Source organism: Pelobates fuscus, chromosome 11 (genome assembly GCF_036172605.1).
Source record: "Pelobates fuscus isolate aPelFus1 chromosome 11, aPelFus1.pri, whole genome shotgun sequence".
Classification (NCBI taxonomy): Eukaryota; Metazoa; Chordata; class Amphibia; order Anura; family Pelobatidae; genus Pelobates; species Pelobates fuscus.
In genome coordinates, this window is record NC_086327.1 from 88,012,107 (window position 1) to 88,032,401 (window position 20,295).

At 38.2% G+C, this 20,295-nt stretch overlaps 1 protein-coding gene across 2 annotated transcripts in view; it reads right to left on the reverse strand.

Annotated features, from left to right (window-relative positions):
• Positions 1 to 20,295, reverse strand: part of MEGF6 (multiple EGF like domains 6) — a 517,377-nt gene that overhangs the window by 49,136 nt on the left and 447,946 nt on the right. For both annotated transcript variants that reach the window (XM_063435729.1, XM_063435730.1), the window contains 6 exons: positions 17,551 to 17,679; positions 15,523 to 15,651; positions 12,662 to 12,796; positions 11,684 to 11,818; positions 7,849 to 7,974; positions 1,815 to 1,946 (listed from right to left, as the gene is read on the reverse strand). In XM_063435729.1, coding sequence (XP_063291799.1) covers positions 1,815 to 1,946; positions 7,849 to 7,974; positions 11,684 to 11,818; positions 12,662 to 12,796; positions 15,523 to 15,651; positions 17,551 to 17,679 — 786 coding nt within the window. The remainder of the gene's footprint in view (positions 1 to 1,814; positions 1,947 to 7,848; positions 7,975 to 11,683; positions 11,819 to 12,661; positions 12,797 to 15,522; positions 15,652 to 17,550; positions 17,680 to 20,295) is intronic.

Genomic DNA, 20,295 nt, shown 5'->3' on the forward strand with positions numbered 1-20,295 from the left:
AAGCTGAGGTATAAGGCAAGCTAAGGAGGTCTTTCTTAACATAGTAGCTATCAGCCTTGTGGTGTATATATATTCTTACTGCCGAGGTACCTTTAGGATAGTTTCACATTTGGATGGGCTTAGTATCCACTCTTCCCTCTGCTTTTCTGTCTAACAGTTGAATCATTCTTTTGCAGAAAGATAATAGGGTATATGTGAATAATGATTCTACTTTCCACTTGTTCTGTTTATCAGTGGAGGTTGTTAATTATGAGGGTAAATGTGGACATAGCTCTATGGAAGCCACCTTTAGCTATGTATTAACACATAGGTTGATTTGTCAACAGGTTGGTTTGTATGTTTCTTTTACATACTACGACGAATGGATGAGCACTAAATCGACATGCTGTATAGACCTCCAGTATCGCCCCACAAGTAATACATAAACAACACAAATTAATGCAGTGCTTAATTTAGTGCAAAGCAGGAAGCAAATTTCAAGTTCCTGTGCTTGCCGAAATATTGCTGTTTGTGTGCTTCCTATTATGCACTAAGCAGGGTTCTCCAAATTCTGGCCCTCCAGATGTTGCTGAACTACAACTCCCGTGATTCTCTGGCTATCTATTCCATTCAAAGAATCACGGGAGTTGTAGTTCAGCAACATCTGAAGGGCCAGAGTAAATACAACACTACTATCATTTTGGAGAGTGTCGGACCATTCTTTTTTGTTTGTGTGTTTTATTGTTTGATTTGGAGTGTACTTGATGTGGATTATGACAATATTATTTTAGGACCCAGCCACCTTGTTTTTCCTTTCTTTTTTTGATTGATTGTTTAACATTTGTGGAATAGCATGTATCTGCATAAACCTCCATATCCCCGTGCAGAGTCCTTGCTTGATTTATGACACTAATTTAGTAAAAAAAAAATTCTTTTAGTTTTAGCATGACCATATTAAAAATATAACCGGTCAGCATTGTCAGGGTTTCAACTGTCACAGATGTTTTGGGTTACAGTTGTGGAGTACTTTGTTGGTGATTTTTAAATTAGAATGCATGGAAATTTAGAATTTTCAACAATATTCAATATATACAGTGGCATAGCTGGGGATGGGGGGAGAGGGGTAGCCCTTTTTGGGGGAGAGGGGTAGCCCTTTTTGGGGGGTGGATCTGGACCATGACTGGTTCAGCCCTGTGCCTCATGGGAAAAGTGCCCCCGGCCAGGCCATCGCTACCATAAGGCAGCACAAGTGGGTGCAATGCCAAAGCAACCAGCAGGAGGGGAGTACACATTACTCGTCTCCTGCTAGTCAATTCATGTAGCGTAGACAACAACCTTTACAATTTTCATAACATTACCTTAAAAAATGACAATTGCCAAGGGCAAGGGTAGATTGGTAACCAGCACCATACACTATCATTGCCAGCGGACCAACCAAGGCCAGGTGGGCACGAAAGGCTATCACCTAGAAATGTGATGCTCGTGACAATATCTCTGTTCTGTAACTTGCCTCTTCCCCACCCCTCTTTTTTTCTGTATCCCCCAACTTTTTATGGTGTACACCCACCGCTGCTGAATACCATACACAATATTTTTGTGAGCAACAATCTGCAAAAACTGAACAATAAAGAATGTTAAAAAAAAAAAGAAATGACAATTGCAGAAATTCCAGTACTAAAAGCCTTTTGCTTTATAAAGGTTGCATTTTTAGTTAAGCCTTTTAAGTAAACACACATTATCTGAGTAAAAATATTGAGATTGTATATCTTGTTTATAAATGAATCCATAGCTACTTTCTTGATCATAAACAACAGTTAGACCAGTACATGACTTACACTCTTTGCATAGTCTGCCAGTAAAACCTTGTGAGCACATACATTCCCCAGTTGCCGGGTTACAGCTGGCATTGTTTTCACACTTGGGACAGATCTCCTGGCAGCCAGTTCCCCAACGGCCTGATGGGCAATCTGTACAGACATAGAAATATGGCAACTATTTAAAGGTTCCAACCACAACTCAGCTTGAGGATTCCTCAGTGTTGTGGCTCACAGTGAAAATTCTTGTAAATTCATAGCTGGCCCCAAACTGACTGCACACCAGCTGTATTGACAGATCAAAACCCCTAGCTTAGGTTAGTTTAGGACATAAGGGAGCTCTGTTTATGATATTAGCACATAAGCAGGTTGGAACCTAGGCAGTCTCTGTTAATGAACTCACATTGGGATTTTACAGGTTTATTCACTAAAGTATGAATTCTAAGTGAATTGCAAATGTTAGCCCAAAGTAGCTGAACAGACCTCATAGCTGACTTATAGAATGTTTCCAGATCAGCTATGTCGGACTTAAATTTGAAGTTCACTTTAAATCCTCACTTTAGTAAATAACCCTTTACAGGATCTCTGTTACTTAGATCATATTGGAGTATTGGTAGTAGAAGTTAACCCCTTAACCAGAATGTTTTTCAATGTTCTTACCGTTTCGGACCAGGGTTGTTTTTACATTCCTGCGGTGTTTGTGTTTAGATGTAATTTTCCTATTACACATTTACTGTACCCACACATATTATATACTGTTTTTCTCGCCATTAAACAGTCTTTCTAAAGATAGCATTATTTTCATCATATCATATAATTTACTATAAAAAATGTTTATAAAATATAATTCAAACATTTTTAAAAAACACTTTTTTTAACTTTGACCCCCAAAATCTATTACGCATTTACAACAGCCAAAAACACCCACGCTAAATAGTTTCTAAACTTTGTCCTGAGTTTAGAAATACCCAATGTTAACATGTTCTTAGCTTTTTTGGGAAAGTTATAGGGCAGTGATGGCGAACCTATGGCACGCGTGCCACAGGTGGCACGCCGGGCCCTTTCTGTTGGCACGCGGCCATAGGTCCGCCAGTAATGCAGAGTAGGCACCTGCCTGCCCGAAACTGCAGGCGCCTACTCTGCTTTCCCGGGTCGGGAGGCAGGGGGAGGGATCTGTGATGCAGCTTCCCTGTCCTCCCGTGCGATGCTGCCACAGCACCCTTACCCCCCACAGCACCCCTCTCACACATACAGCACCCCTCTCATACACACACACACACACACATACAGCATCCCTCTCATACACACACACACAGCACCCCCCCCACACACACAGCACCCCCTCCACACACACACAGCACCCCCCCACACACACACACACACACACAGCACCCCCCCACAGCACCCCCCACCCACACACAGCACCCCCCCCACCCACACACAGCACCCCCCACCCATACACAGATGCCCCCCCACCCACACACAGATGCCCCCCCACCCACACACAGCACCCCCCCACCCACACACAGCACCCCCCCACCCACACACAGCACCCCCCACACACACAGCACCCCCCACACACACAGCTACCCCCCCCACACACAGCTACCCCCCCACACACACAGCGCCCCCCCACACACACAGCGCCCCCCCCACACACACAGCGCCCCCCACACACACAGCACCCCCCCACACACACACAGCACCCCCCACACACACACACAGCACCCCCCCACACACACACACAGCACCCCCACACACACAGCACCCCCACACACACAGCACCCCCCACACACACAGCACCCCCCACACACACAGCTACCCCCCCCCACACACACAGCTACCCCCCCCACACACACAGCTACCCCCCACACACACACAGCTACCCCCCCCACACACACAGCGCCCCCCACACACACACAGCGCCCCCCACACACACACACACACAGCACCCCCCCCACACACACAGCACCCCCCCCCACACACACACACACAGCATCCCCCCACACATGCACACACTTACACAGCACCCCCCCCCCCCACACACACACACACAGCACCCCCCCACACACACGCAATTGCCATGTTGGCACTTTAAGGAAAGAAAAGTTGGCATGTATTGCGGTTTGGGCACTCTGGCTCAAAAAGGTTCATCATCACTGTTATAGGGCAATAAGTACAAGTAGGACATTGCTGTTTCAAAATATACATTTTTAAAATGTATCAATAGTAACTTTGTAACACTGTTATCTGTCATAAATCTCTGAATCACACCTCACGTGTACATATTTTTTTTTTTTTAAAGTAGACAACCGATGGTATTCAATATGGGTTATGGTCATTCCATTTTTTTTAGCCACTTAGTCACAAACACTGGTCAAAGTTAGCACATATATTTGTTTGTGTGTTAAAAATGCAAAAAACTATTATGAACACCAAATTTGGCCAGTGTTTGTGACTAAGTGGCTACTAAAAAATACTGAACATACCTCAAATGCAATGCCTTGGGTTGTCTTCTTTTGCAAATAGTATGCCATCATGGGGGTAATTCTCATTCCTTGGCTACCATACTCTCTTAAAGGCAACATAACCAATCTGGCAAATTTCAATGTGAAAAAACTGAAAATCAAGCCATATATTTGACCCTGTAGCTTTCAAAAACACTATAAAACCTGTACATGGGGGGTACTGTTATACTCGGGAGACTTTGCTCAACACAAATATTAGTGTTTCCAAACAGTAAAACGTATCACAACAATTATATCATCACTGAAAGTGCCGTTTGTGTGTGAAAAATGCAAAAAGCGTAATTTTCACTGATAATATCATCGTTGTTGCATAAAATAAAATAAACCCCTCTCTCAAAAGGTCTTGAAACTGACCTTATTTATACACTCAAATTGAGTAAAAAATATACATTTATTGATAAAATGCAGACAAATATATCACAGAAAAGAAACAATCACTTTTGCATATGAAAATATGTCTATAAAAAATAGCTAAAAAACAGCCGCATAAAAAATGATAATATTAAAGTCCAGACCTTATTTGAATGCTCGGCGTCCCGAGTTAGCAAAGATGTATACTGCTGAAAAAATATCAAATAACAGTCCTCTTTATACTCCAGATGCTGGCTGATATCAGACCTCTCCAAACGCGTTTCTCCGCTTCGGCGGCTTTTTCAATGGATGAGGTCTGTGTCTCTGCGTTCTCTTTATATAGCAGTTTTGCCGACAATCATTTGCACACGGCAAATCCAAAACTACGATGTATACTACAAAGTTGATTTCTATGTAACTAGTTAGTTACTAAGTGTAAGTGCTTGATTGCTCAAAAAATAGTTACTTATTATAGGCAGCATATAACCATTGCTATTCTCTATTTACTTTTGTTACCATAGTAACCCCGCCTGATCGGGTTTAAATACAACTGCCGTTTCTCATATTTACAGGCATGAAAAAGAAAGTAAAATAACGTAAGATTTTCTAAATTAAACAGGAAGTCAATGATTGTAAATACATAATCTCGTAGTTAAAGTGTATCCAAATTCCATAACTGGAGAATTCGGCACATTAGATTACTTTACTTTATTTACTCATGTCACCAAGGTAACACTTGTCTCAGTAAGTGAAAAGAACCTTTCCGTTCTCACCTTAGGGTTTTTTAATGTTTTGTATCAGAAAAGTGGGTATCATTAGTCCCACCTAATCTATTCTCTAACTATACCGAGACATGATGGCTTGGAACTTTATACTATTAATTTCAAACGGTATAATGAATCAGAATACTTTGTTAACTTCCGTTGCTATATACACAATCCCTAAGTGAGTAAAAGTATAACTCCCATTATCAACTTATAAAAAACAAATAAAAATATGAAAGAGAAATAAGACTAAAAAGGTGCCCTATAAAAGTAGAGATCTCTATTTATAATCCCTTTATATGTATAAAAATAAGAATGATTCTATATAGTAAACTAATATTAAAAAATTATATTCAAAACAGACACAAAAAATCTTATGTTAGTTTACATTGCAGCTCTAAGTCTGCCCCAGTGGCTGTCTACCAGACAGCCACTGGGGCGCTTCTGGAATCCAAACAGACTTTTGGTCTGTTATCTGACGCTGGACGTCCTCACGGACCTCCAGCGTCAGATTTTCCCCATAGGAAAGCATTGAATAATGCTTTCCTAAGGGGAGGTCCATTGCCGCGCATGCACATTAGGTCTCCTCCGTCTGCTGACGTCGGCAGGGGAGGAGCGTGGGTGGAGCCTGACCCAGCACAGAGGGACATCAGCGCTGGATTCAGGTAAGTTATAATGGTCCTGGTGAGGAACTCAGATCCTGAATCTGGCCTATTTGCGGCGTAAGGTGACCTGAATAGGAAGCGTCTGGGCACACAGAGTGACACATGCTTGATGTCAACATCCAGAGTCCTGCTTACCATATTTGTTTATGCCTCATGCTATTCTCTCTTACTATTATTTTTGTTTAACCCAGTGGCATTAAATATTAATCAGAATGTCAGTGTGTGTAGACAGCGGTATATGTTCCCTATTTACTTGTCTACTGACATGTTCCATCTCTTGCTTTTCTTTAATAACAAAAAGTGCAGTATTCAGACATTTCATGTTGGTAATCTAACTGTGCATTGGAAATAGTACTCTTTTGAAAGCACTATCAAAATAAAGAATACAAAAAAAAAAGACTACTTAATGTATTTATTTAAAATAAACATGCAATAATGTAACAGGGGAACAAATCTTCAAAATAAAACAATTTGCAAATCATGCAAAATACACTGATGGAAACCCGACTCTCAGATAGCGATGCTCAGGTTATCACAATGTATCATTTTAATGCACCTCTGTGATGGAAGACTCCTATTTAAATGGCTCTTTAAGACACTGCCATAGCTCTCCTTAGCAATACCAACAATTAAGTTCCTCTAGAGAGATTTGACTTTCACGGAAGCATCCAGTTATCTTCCTCCTCTGAACAAGAATATTTCAATTCAAACTAGTAATATACAGAGGTGTCGGCAGATGCAGACCTTTTAAAATCTAGCTTTTACCTGTAGATTACATCAAATAGCTTTGTGGCTTTTCTCTGCTACCAATTCTAGATATATAGTATCCCCTCTGTTATAAAGAAACGGCAATAATACAAAATAAAGAATAAGAGAACTGTTCTGTGTTCCAATAAATCCATTTTTAGTGTGTTTCTTGGAACATATAATTTGATGGAGTGTGAGGTTACAAAAGACTAAAGACAGCTAAATCTGTCATATTCTGAAGATGCATAAAGGGTAGAAAAGTTAATGTTTTATTAAATGAGAACATGGATTATGGTTTTTTTTTCAGTAGCAAATTGACTTTCACTGGTGCAGATTCTAAATGTCCTAAACGATTTTCTCTCTATTCGAAACAAAGGGCTCTGTCTACTAAAGCCAGAACCATGTGGAAGCAGGCAGGAGTCTGATTTATGACCGATTTCTAGAGCAGCTTTGGACAACTGTGACCTTCCAGAATCTTGTGACCTTTTATTCAATAGAACAAGGCAATATTTAAATATTAACAAGGTATTCAAGGATAATAAATATTTGCTGGAGGAGTGGATTGGTTTGATTGGTGAGGCCCATTTCCATTGTTACAGATTTACCATAATAATAGCGATACAACTGATTGGAAGAACAGATGATTGAATTCAAGGTGTGCAGATTTAACCATGCACATCCATAAATGCAGGCTTGGTTGAGTGCCATTCTTGACTTGAGCCTGGTACTTAGAGATATGAATGGACATACATAGCTAATTACAAACCAGCTGTATATTATATCTCTGTAGTTGGCAGGAATTTATATGTACCTGGCACATCCAGTTTGTCTCACACAAAGTGACAGTGTACTCACCCTGTCTCGCTGTGCAAAACTAAAAAGGATGCATAAACATATTGCAAAATAATTGAGCCATTACACGCTCTCACACCAATTAAACCGTGCAATGCACAGATTAGCATTATTTTTAGACCCGATAAGAATGTTCCATGGTGCTCACCTTTTGCACAGTCGTCTCCAAATTTCCCTGGTGGACAGATGCATAATCCAGTAATATGGTTACATGGAGCTCCATGGCAAGAACATGATTTCAGACAGTTAATTCCATACTTTCCTTCTGAGCACTCTGCATCATGAACAAAAAAAAGAAAGAAAACCACATTTATGGTTTTTCACTAGAGTAAGAATTCAAAGTAAATTTCAAATTAAAAGGGACACTCCAGGCATCAATAAACGTTTTGCATAATGCTGCACCCCTTCATGCCCAAAATACTTCCTTATCAAAGGTATGCCTATAGCGTGGCCCCAACAGTACTAAGTGAGCGGTTTATAATTCACAACCTGACTGCAACCTGACAGTCAGGGAAATTGCAAACCGGTAGTGATATCCATATTATATGTCCCCCTGTCCTCTTCTTCTCATTTTTTTTTTCTGGAGTGAGGAGGTGTGGTTTAAAAGGCAGGTTTATGTTGCAGCAACCTGCAACGTATTTATTGGTAACAGGAGTGTCTCTTTAAGGTCAAAATAGCCAAACTGGAGAAATGATCTAATTCAGTTACACTTCCATTTCAGCTACTTTGGCCTTACATTTAAAATTCTCTTTGGATTTACTTTGAATGCTCACTTCAGTGAATAACCCTGTAATTTTGATTAAACTAGAAATCAGTATAATGAATCTTAAGTACCCTGAGATATAAATCACATAAATCCACTGTAGAATAAATATATAGAACTGACAAGTAGTATTAGTGTCTAGAAGTATATTGGGATAGAAGATATTGGGCATAAAAAAACAGATTTACTAAGAAGAGAAAATTATGCTTTTATTATCCAGATTCCTTTTAAATCATTCATATCTGATCTAAACCTTTCAGTCCAAATATATCTGCCCCATGCCTTCCATGACAAGCTAAAATGTTTGATCCTTTGTAAAAAGGTTTTTTCCTTACAAAGAGAATAAGCAGAAATGTAGCCATAACTGTTGACTTTTTTTAATGCTAGTGGAGATTTTAACTTGTTGTTTAATTTCTTTCTGATTCCTTTTTATTGAAAGATTTACGGGGATCGCATAATAATGCATAAAACCCACAATTCTTTGTCTGATCATATATTCACTTCATGTGCTAAATGATATGGGTAAATTAAACAAACCAGAGGAAAAAAAACACTGATGTCATGATTTGATTTTTTTTTGGGTTGCAAGATTTTACAGCCATCATTGAATGAAGCAAAAATCTTTACCATCACAGAATGTCCCGGCAATCATCATTACTGTGTTATGCCATTACTTGTTCTAGATGTTCTGCATGAACATGCAATTCAGACATTCAATTTTCACATGATTCATATGTTTGGAATTTTCAATGGATGCCAAGTTGTAACAACAAAAAGTTGTATTCAATACAAATCCAAAATAAAAAAACCTACAACTAATCGCTAACTCTTTTATTCTCTAATGGATTGTGATATTACATCAAATCTAACAGTTTACATTATTAGGTTTGTGTGTTGAATAGATATAACACTTGTGGATTCAATTTTTGGCCTACTCCATTGTAAAATGTTCATAGATGTTAAAAAAGGTACACTCAGTTGAATACAATGCATAAAAATGCATCACTCTTTGGTAGACATATCCCAATGAAAACATGCATGCAGGCAATTACGGTATGCAATTGTTTTCTCAAAGGGGGTATAACTAAAAACAGGTTTTAAAACATGCAGATCTCATGTCTGCAGCCTTTGGAAGTCCTTCTAGCCCAGCCCAGATGTTCTGTGGCTGTCACTGAGAAGTCTTTGCAAGGCAGGTGCTCTGGGCAATTGTCTGACTCTTGAGTTTAGCTCCATTGAGCTAACCGAACCAGAAAGTAACACATCCCATTGTTCGATTTGTAGCCAGAGGGGAGTGACAAGGTACATTTATAAAAGTGCCAATTTAAATCTGCACTTTTTGCAAGTTAAAGAAAGAAGACACACTCTTTTTGAAAGGAAAGGTCATTCTCAATGTTTATAAACAGCACCAAAATAATAATAAAGTCATTTCAGCATTTCTATAGTTTTTAGAGCTATTTGGATTTAGTATAGAGAAAGACAAGCTACATATAAAAAAGATAATAGCAAGGTGCATTTTTGAGATTATAAATAATCACATTGTTACTAATATAATGCATGACATTATAAAATATCAAATATTAAGTGCCTGATGACCGTTGTCAAAGTCCATGTGAAATTGAAAGCTTTAAAGGACAACTGTCATCAAATTTACACTTGTTGTTTTTTATTTACAACATTTAATGAAAGTTAATAATAGTTGTTTAAATAATATATATATATATATTTACTTTTCATCTGGCTGAGCAGCCTTGTTGGGTCAGATTATGCTGTTTGACCAAGAGCTGCTCAACCTGACTTGCCAACTTCTGTGATTGCTCTATTTAAAACTGCTGCAGTTTGAAAAAAATACCAATCTACTTCATTTGATGATAGTTGTCTTCATAGTATTCTGATTGAAAACATCAGAAAAAAAATCTATATTGTATGCTGCTACTATTGTAAAAATAACCTACAAAAACTATTGTACATCTAAAACTTTTTAATTAAAAAGTTCTGGTCATGATCCTGTCTTCTGACAATGGCACAGAATTTAAAGCAGTTTAGTTTAACAGGAGTTGCTGTGGAAATTGAAACCATGCAATATAATCAATAATCCAGATTGTTTTAGAAACTCAATTTGTTCTGGTATTAACCACTCCAAATAATTTGAACTTCTGCCAATGTGTGAAACTCCTGTTGAAACCATTTCGTATTTTAACAGAAAATTAAACATTTTGCCTTGTTAACTGTGCCAATTTTTATTTACACTAAATAACTATATAGTAAAACCTAATACTAACCTTTAATGACCATCTAACTTTAATTAAGTGTGTGTGTATGTATAAATATATATAGTCGACATTCTACGGTTTGTCTGTCTGTATCTTCCTGACGGCCACTAGAGGCGCTGTCACATGACTCAGACTTATAGGAAAGCATTGAATACAATACTTTGCTATAGGGAAGCTTGAATTCGCACGTGGAGCTCACTACTCATGCACACCAATGCTCCTTTATGAGGACTATCATGGAGGAGGCCATTAATGCTCGATGAGGTAGCAGGAGGCGGAGAGGTGAGCAGCACCAAGAGAGACTTGGCACTAGAGAAATTTGAGTAAAACTTTTATTTTAATTTTTATGGGACATGGAGGAGGATCTGTATAGAACTAAGGACAGGAGCACTCTAGCGTGAGGAATACAGGTTTATGTTCCCTAAGGGTTCTTTAACTTTTGCTTGTTTAACATACACAAAAGTCTAGCTTTACTATTTGCTTATTACATTTGGCTTTTAGTACTGGTCATTTAAAATATCCAATGGAGAGAAATCCTGGTTTTGTATATCACATCTGTACTCAGTATGTTTTTTAGACACTTTGACGATGTGTATCAAAGCAAAATGTTTTGCTTTTTTATGCTTTATACCTATCACAATAAAGATAATTTTTTTTTTAACTACAAAGATTCTAAATTGTCAGAATATTTTTGATTCCACTTTTTCCAAGAGGCAAAGCCTTGTTAATTCACAGCAACACATTAAACTAAATTATTCTATAGTGGAAGCACACTGGTCTAATTCCAAACAAGAAATGTGACTGTTTCCTGTTCTTGTGTGGTTACAATATTTTCATACATAATCAAACCATGCTTAGTAAAGTCCTTGTAAAAATGCATTTGACCATAAAACAAATGTTCCTTTGGATAAGCCCAATTTCCTTTGATTGCAAATATAAGATGGTGTTACCTTGCTCACAGTTTTCCCCTTGATATCCTTCTGGGCACTGTTTTTGACATTTTCCATTTATGTGGTCACATAATAAACCAGGCTGACAACTGCATTTGCTCTTGCAGCCAAATCCGTAAAAACCCACATCACATTCTGTAAACAAAATAGGATACCAGTAAATGTTCCTGTGTCTGGCAGTCAAGTACCTACCAAATAAAATCTATAGTAATTTCAGAAACTGTAAAAATAAATTATAAAAAAAAATGATATTTTTCTTTATAAAATCACTTATATTTTTCCTAAAGCAGGGAAGGAGAACAAATAGCTTGCCCATAATGACTTATCAGCCTACATGATGGTGATGCATCTTGGGAGTTGTATTTCTGCGACAACCGAAGAGTTGTCACTTAAATTGCAGTTCCTTAAAGGAGATAGACTACAGGATATTCATTCAGCCATAATGCAGGTATGAATAGGTTCTCATGTACTGCTCCATACATGCATGTTTTTATTTTTACCATAATAAAAACATTTGTGACAAAATGTGCATGTGTCTTTTATTTGTGATTGAGAGTGATCCCAGGTAATAAGTTGTGAGATCAACAGGTTAAGTTCCACAAGGCTTAACTCCATAGTTCAGTTCTATTTTTTTTTTTTTTTTTTAAATAAACACATTTTACTTTTATTTCAGACGGTATGCCTTTTTTTTTAGTAAAACTAATAGTTTTTAAGTAATATTTAAAATAAACAAGTGCATTATAACTTCCAATCCTGTGTAATAAGATCTTAAAAGTAATGTTTTTTCTGGTTTACGAATCTCAAATAGTATGAATTAAAAAGGTTCTGCCTAATTCAAATCTCACAAGTACACCAACTCGAGAAAATCTTGAGTTGTCTATCTCTATGATTAAAGTTACGCCATAAATTCATATTTTATTCTGTCACAATAAAGGGTTCATTCTTGCATGTGTTGAAGAGGATTTTACTAATTCTTACTTGTCTGGCAGTAGATTCCATAGAATCCTGGTTTACATATACAAAGTCCATCTTTTTTATTGCACTCCAGTGTATTCTGCTGGTTACACTTGCATTCTTCTGAGCAACCACTTCCATATGTCCATCTTGGGCAAGCTAAACAGAAAATCAATATCGAAAGTTATGCTTGCTGGGAAAATAGACTGTGTGCCACCACCGAGATCCCCCTGAGTTACCCCCTTGGAGATTGAATAATTCACAGGTCAATGTTGAGTTTGCAATTGAGTGATAAGGCTCCTGTGATTTTGTCCAGATTCTGAGATTTTAATTATTCCCACCAATTTATACGCAAACCCACATTCAACCTCCTGCATATCTACATACCTACCCAGGCCCACATACACCTTGCACAAATCTAAAATATATATATTTTTTTTAACAGCTCACCCATTCGGTTAAAAAGACAAGCAGAGGATTTTGTTCAACATACATCAGTGACTTTTATAAAGAGACACTGTCATTCCACTGGAAATGACACCTCTAAATAAAACATTGAAAATCAAAAATAATTTATGTTAATCATTTTGGTGACGCTCTATTTTCTTTTGAATGCATATTCAAACTTTAGCAGTTGACATCACAATCGAGACTAGTCCAGGCACAGCCACGACCCACAATGCTCTGGAGGGAAAAAACAGAAACATTGCTTCTGTGTGCCACCTCCATATTATATGTTAAATGAAAGAAAACAGCAGAGCTTATAAAAATGATTGGCAGGAAGTCAATATGGATTTCTACATTTAACTTTATATGTAAAGCTTGGCAAGCACACATTTGTTAAAGTATGTGGCTGTAGCCACCATCACCAGGAGCTTCAGACAGACTATTTATGTAGGTCCCTGGACTATTCGTATATTTTAGTCACGCTATGCCCATTATAGGTGCAGGATGTGTGTAAAATATTTAGTATTAAATGTTTTGTCTGCTCTCCTGTAAAGCTGAGGATTGCTACGGATTTTACTTGAGGATTGCTACGGATTTGGCTTTGGAGCCTGTATGGTGCCCTCTGTTGGTAGCAACCGCAATATGCACTACCTCAATATCAAGACTTGTTCATTTGTATATTCAGGTAGATTTGCATATTGTGAATTCTGCAGGCAGGAGAGATGTTTTGTGTTTATTTTTTGTCTTTCACACACCTTTAAAAATGTTATGTTATTATAAGCTCCTGTATGTTTTCTGATATGATTTGGTTAATTGTATTTTATTGAGTTTGTCACAGCAAGGTTGATGTAACGGACATATGGGCTGGTCCCATGTAAAATAAAGCATTGTATGTCACTTGTTTTAGAACTTGTGTCCTGTGTGGATTTTTAGAGATCCCAGCAACAGAGTCTTTGGACCTGTTTGCTGACTGCAAGATCCCTCTAGCCCTGGGATAAATCAAGGGAGGTAGGCCCTAGAGCTGCAAATGCCTTTGTAAAGGCAACAGAAAACACTGTAAGCAGAGCTGCAGAGGAATAGGCAGAGGGCACGAGACCTGCCTGGAAGGAGAGCTGCAGCCTGGTTGGGTGGAAAAGCTCCAGAAGGACCACAGTCAAGTAGCTGGGACTAGGGCAGAAGAACTTCAGGTTTCCCGGTTCCAGCTAGGAAACGAGCTTGGTGGAGATACCCAGATGGGACACAGGGAGCTCTGTCACAAAGAACCACTCAAGGCACCATAACAATTTCATCTAAATTAAGTTATGGTGCCAGGAGGCCCCCGGGTGCACTCTTACCTCAAGGGATAAATCATTCTCAAATTGTTTAACCCCAAAGCTGCCTTCAGCAATGATCTCAACTCCCCCAGGTAGAATTTTACTTCAGAAATGTCAGTTTCAGGAAGGACAGAGTGCTGCCGGGCAGTAGGGATGCTGATTGCCTGAGAGTGGTCAGCTGATACTCTCAGCCAACCAGCGACTCCCCATTCACAAAGCTGACTTGAAAATAAACTTACCTTTTTCAAGTCAGTTTTGAGAATGGAGAGTCCCTGATTTTCTGATAACATCAGCTGACCACTATCAACCTATCAGCAGCGCCCATGCCCAAAGGGACTTTGTGCTACCTGAAACTGAGGATCGGTGCTGGAGGCAACTTTACGGTTAAAATAATGATATGAGGTTAGAGTGCACCCAGAGGCTTCCTTGCACCATAAAAATTTAATTTAGATGAAGTTGTTATGGCGCCTTAAGGTGCCTCAACTGTCCCCTTTATACATATAGGGGGTAATTAAACATAATATTACAAATACTGGATAATGACTGTTTCCCTTTAATCACTACTTACCTGGAATTATATCTCACTACATACCTGGTTAGTTCTGAAATATTTTATTAAGGGCAAGTCCAATTGAGGAATACAGATGCATCTTCTCTAATCTAACTATTTTCTCTCTGTCTTGTGCAATTAACCCATCCAAACATTTTTCCATCATTCCACCCTAGTCCTTTCTCCTACTTTCTGGAGGCCCTTACTATGGGTGCCACCATTGAAGTCTTATCTGGCCAAAAACTCACACATTCATCAAGTAAAGTGGTCCTCCCCCCATTGTTTACGATCATGTTATTTAACAACTCTTACAGGGTTATTCACTAAACTGATAATTCAAAGTGAAGTTCAAATTTAAGGCTAAAATAGCTGAATTAGAAAACTAGAAAAAGTCATCTATGCTTTTAGGTCAGCTACTTTGGCCTAAAATGTTAAATTCCCTTTGAATTCCCTTTGAATTCTAATTTTAGTAACCCCGTAAGGACACATGACATGTGTGACATGTCATGATTCCCTTTTATTCCAGAAGTTTGGTCCTTAAGGGGTTAAATAACCCTGTTAGCCTATTGATTTACCTAGATGGCAGTAACGTCCATAAAGTCCAGGGTCACAAAAACATACTCCATGCAATCTGTGGCATCTTCCCTTGTTAGCACAGTTGCACTTTTTTTTGCAGTTTTTCCCAAAATATCCTTTTGGACAACCTATAATGTAAAAAGACATAAAAATAACAGTGTATTCAGTATCTGTTTCTCCAATATACAATATATGAAAGATGTTCAGGTTTATGAACTGTGTGCTTATTACTATTATTATAGACTATAAGAAGCAAGTTTATGATAGGCACTCTGTGCAAATCAACAATGTCAATGAAATTGTCATTCACCACGTCCAACATGATGTTACTGAATGTATATAATTCTTTTCAACAACATGGTATTTTAATTCCTTATGTTTTTCGTTCAAGAGAGTTGCTTTGTTCCAAAGCCTAAGAAAGCTCCCCAATGGCTTTGATATCTTATTATTTGATGAACAAGCTTTGATTTGAAGAAAGAATCTGTAAAATGTTTTATATTATCCAGAATGCATTGTATCAGTGATTATCTAGATGGGTAATTTCAGTGATCTTGCTAATGGTCTATGATTTAAGATCACATTTGTGAGCATTTCGTTGAGTGCATTGACATTGCTATAAAGTTGAACTTATTCTGGCAACTACTAAAAAGTGATGGCAGTTTCTGATGCTAAATGATAGGGAAACTATAGTGCCAGGAAAACAAGCTGTTTTCCAGGCACTATAGCTTCCCTTTTGTCAAGCCCCCCCCACCCTATGTTGGTGCAGAAGGTGTTAATAAACCCTTCTGTCAGTTACCTGGGTCCAAAGCCGATATCCCTCGGTGCTGGCTCAGCTCTGCCCACTCTCCTCCCCCACCGACGTCCGCCAGTGGGGGAGACCTAATGCAAATGCGCGGCAATGGCCACGCTCGCATTAGGATCTCCCCATAAAAAGCATTCTTCAATTCTCCCCCCGGGATTCAAGGGACACTGGAAGTCCTCATGCATAGTGTGAGGACGTCCAGCGTCGTTTACATAGTTACATAGTTACATAGCTGAAAAGAGACTTGCGTCCATCAAGTTCAGCCTTCCTCACATGTTTTTTGCTGTTGATCCAAAAGAAGGTAAAAAAAAAACCCAGTTTGAAGCACTTCCAATTTTGCAACAAGCTAGGAAAAAAAATTCCTTCTTGACCCCAGAATGTCAGTCAGATTTATCCTTGGATCAAGCAGTTATTACCCTACATTGAAAGATTATATCCCTGAATATTCTGTTTTTGCAAGTATGCATCTAGTAGCTATTTGAACATCTGTATGGACTCTGATAAAACCACTTCTTCAGGCAGAGAATTCCACATCCTGATTGTTCTTACAGTAAAAAAACCTTTCCTTTGAAATTTTCTTTCTTCTAGTCTAAACGCATGACCTCGTGTCCTATGTAAAGTCCGGTTTGTGAATAGATTTCCACACAATGGTTTGTATTGGCCTCAAATGTATTTGTATAATGTTATCATATCCCCTCTCAGGCAACGTTTTTCTAAACTAAATAGGTTTAAATTTGTTAACCTTTCTTCATAGCTGATATGTTCCATTCCTTTTATTAATTTTGTAGCCCGCCTCTGCACTTTTTCTAGTGCCATAATATCCTTCTTTAGAACAGATGCCCAAAATTGCACAGCATATTCAATGTGTGGTCTTACCAGTGATTTATAAAGAGGCAAAATTATATTCTCGTCCCGAGAATGAATGCCCTTTTTTTTTTTAGATGACCAATAGTCGTCCAAGCACCCGTGCCAATAGAGTAGGACTTTACCCTAGCAGGTAATTATTGCAGTTTATAAAAAACTGTTATAATTACATGCTCAGGGTTAAGGGTGATGGGAGTTTGCACCCAGACCACTTAAATGGGCTGAAGTGGTCTGGGTGCCTACAGTGTCCCTTTAAATAAAGAAAAATGCTCAAATGATAAATACCTGTTTAAATCAAAGGATAGTGCCGTGGATGATTAAATCCTAACATATTTTATATGGTGTCAGAAATTGCACTTACCATCCTCACAGAACTCTCCAGTAATCCCTCGAGGGCAACGACATTTTCCTGTAATAGGGTCACAAATTCCTCCATTTTTACAGTTACATTTCATACTACAATTTTGGCCGAATGTTCCTTCTGGACAAGCTGCATTAACCAAAAAAAAAATTAAAAATAGGGAATGTAACAAATGTCACCATCCAGATTGAATAAAACCTGGTAGCATTTATATCCTCAAATGAAATGTATACAAAATAATTCCAGTGGTATGACATGTTTAAATAAACATCTGGTAAGAAACGCATACAGTATATACATATATACGTATATATCTTCTTGTTGCAAATTAGTCACTCTATATTAATACAAGGCTGCACAATATTGCAAACAGTCGCATACAGCCCCTGGAAACATAAGAACATCACTTTCCCAAAATTAAACACCTGTCTTGGAAAGAATATATTTTGCTCTGTTTATTCACAGTATGGAATGCATTTATGGCCAGACTTCCCAAAGAAACAATTAATAATGTTTTGCAATAATAATTTAATAATTTCGAAGAATTTGCATCATTTACTGCTGCATTTAATTAAACATTTGACATGTTAACTATCTCTAGTTTAGCAATATGGTCCTAATTAAAAATGTTTTTTTTTTTTTAATGATGTGATTTTCAACAGCTTTTCAGGAGATTTTCATATATGGATGGCATGGCTGAGGGTGATGGAATTCAGTGACTATTGTCGTGCCTGGAAGTCTTTATTATATATTGGTAAATTGTAGAGTAATGAATCATGTTCTAGAACAGGAGTAGGCAACCTTCGACACTCCAGATGGTATGGACTATAACTCCCATAATGCTGGCAAAGCATCAAGGGAGATGTACCTCACCACATCTGGAGTGCCGAAGGTTGCCTACCCCTGTTCTAGAATGTCACATCAGTACAAACAGTATTACATGGCAATGCCCTGGGTAGGGAAATTTGCTTAAATTGGCAAACACACCCAGTCTCAGAATACACGGTGAAATGATTAGGGGTCGATCCTACAGTTTACAAGGGATCGTAAAATCCTCTAACTCCCAGGAAAATATCTTTATCATTAAGATCTCTCTGTTGTCTAAAATCCTCAGATCATCATGACCCACATTAAATCATCTTTGGTACTGAGTAGTTAGCCGATGATTGGCTAACAGGACTATGAACACAGGCTTATGCATAGGAAACTAACTTGTTTGCTCTTATGTATCCAACTAGGCTAAAGGGAGCCATGATCACCATATGACTAATTAACCAATTTCACTTAAGGGAACACTGACTAGTTGTACCAATGCTAGCTAATGACTAGGGAGAAAGTAGATAAACACTGTCACAATCTGACTTTTTCCACTTTGGAGTTTTAACAGGATGAATAGACACATGCTCAGAAATCTCAACTCTCTGATCAACATGCTGTAGAGGTTATGGTGCCAGGAGTACTCTTACTCCACCCCATAATAAACGATAAAACTATTTAAGTTTAATAGTTACCTGGATCTGTAACACACACTGCTCTCAGTCTAAGATGATATGTTAAAGAAATATTTAAAATGCCTCATTATCATACCAATTTATACCAAATGTGGTTATTATTCATTGGCTGAGAGAATCAGTTAACATTCTCAGCCAAAAAATAAAGTCGAAAGCTGGTTTGATAATGCGGGAGAATGAACTTTCTCTTTAGCATATATCAGCCCAGACCAGAAGCAGCGAGGAACCCGAAAGAGAGAGACAAGTGTTAAACTGTGTGTGAATAGTGTGACAATTTACTGTCAGATGGTAGCTGATTATGGCATCAATTGGGAAAATAATTCATACATTTTGTAGTATGTCTACGTTCCCTCCTTTTATACAGTATTAATGGCAATTTAGAAGGCAATTTATCAGAAAGAAAAATCACTGCTTACTGGTTTAGATTTCAACCCACTGTAACCATACTGAAATAACCTTGGGTGAAATAAATGTAATAAGGTTTCACTAGAATATATAGTTTTGCCATAGGAAGGCAGACTCAAGCAATGCAGTAGTGGTTATAGGACAGTAATAGCTAACCTCCGCACTGCAAATGTAGGCACATGTAAGTTGGCAGAGCATCATGGGTAATGTAGTTTTACAAATGTATAGAATACAAGAGATACTGGTCATTGATAGAGGATACATGATCACACTGTTAATCTAGAATGCAAGAGTTAGCTGTGCAAACCAACACCTTACCTGGAGAAATCTAGTCTAAAACAGGAACTTATCTATTAGATATTCTACGAACGCTGGCAAAGAGTCGCATGGTATCTCGACGGAGCGTACTTGCATACAGCTGCTCTAGAACAGAGGTCAAACTATGGACTCATAAAGCTTGTAGGGGAGATTTATCATGGAATGAATAGGAGCTGTTTTGGAAGCTAACTGCTAAATTTTGAAATACATTCCATTAGTTTCCATGGTTATTGCTCTTCATTTGGTACTCTCCCTCCAAACACCTAGTTTTGGTTTGATAAATCTCTATCATGCTGCTATAACACAGTGTGGCATCTACAGATGCATAGTATATAAACATATATATTTTAAAATTTGTTTTAAATGAACCATTAGCATTAACGGAGGTTTGGAAAAAATGTCTTATCTGGCTCAAATATGATGGGGGAAACAAAAGAAACAAACAGTTGACTCTAAGCAATGGCATAGCAGAGGCCAACCGCACTCTACAGTATATCAGCATATGCAAAAT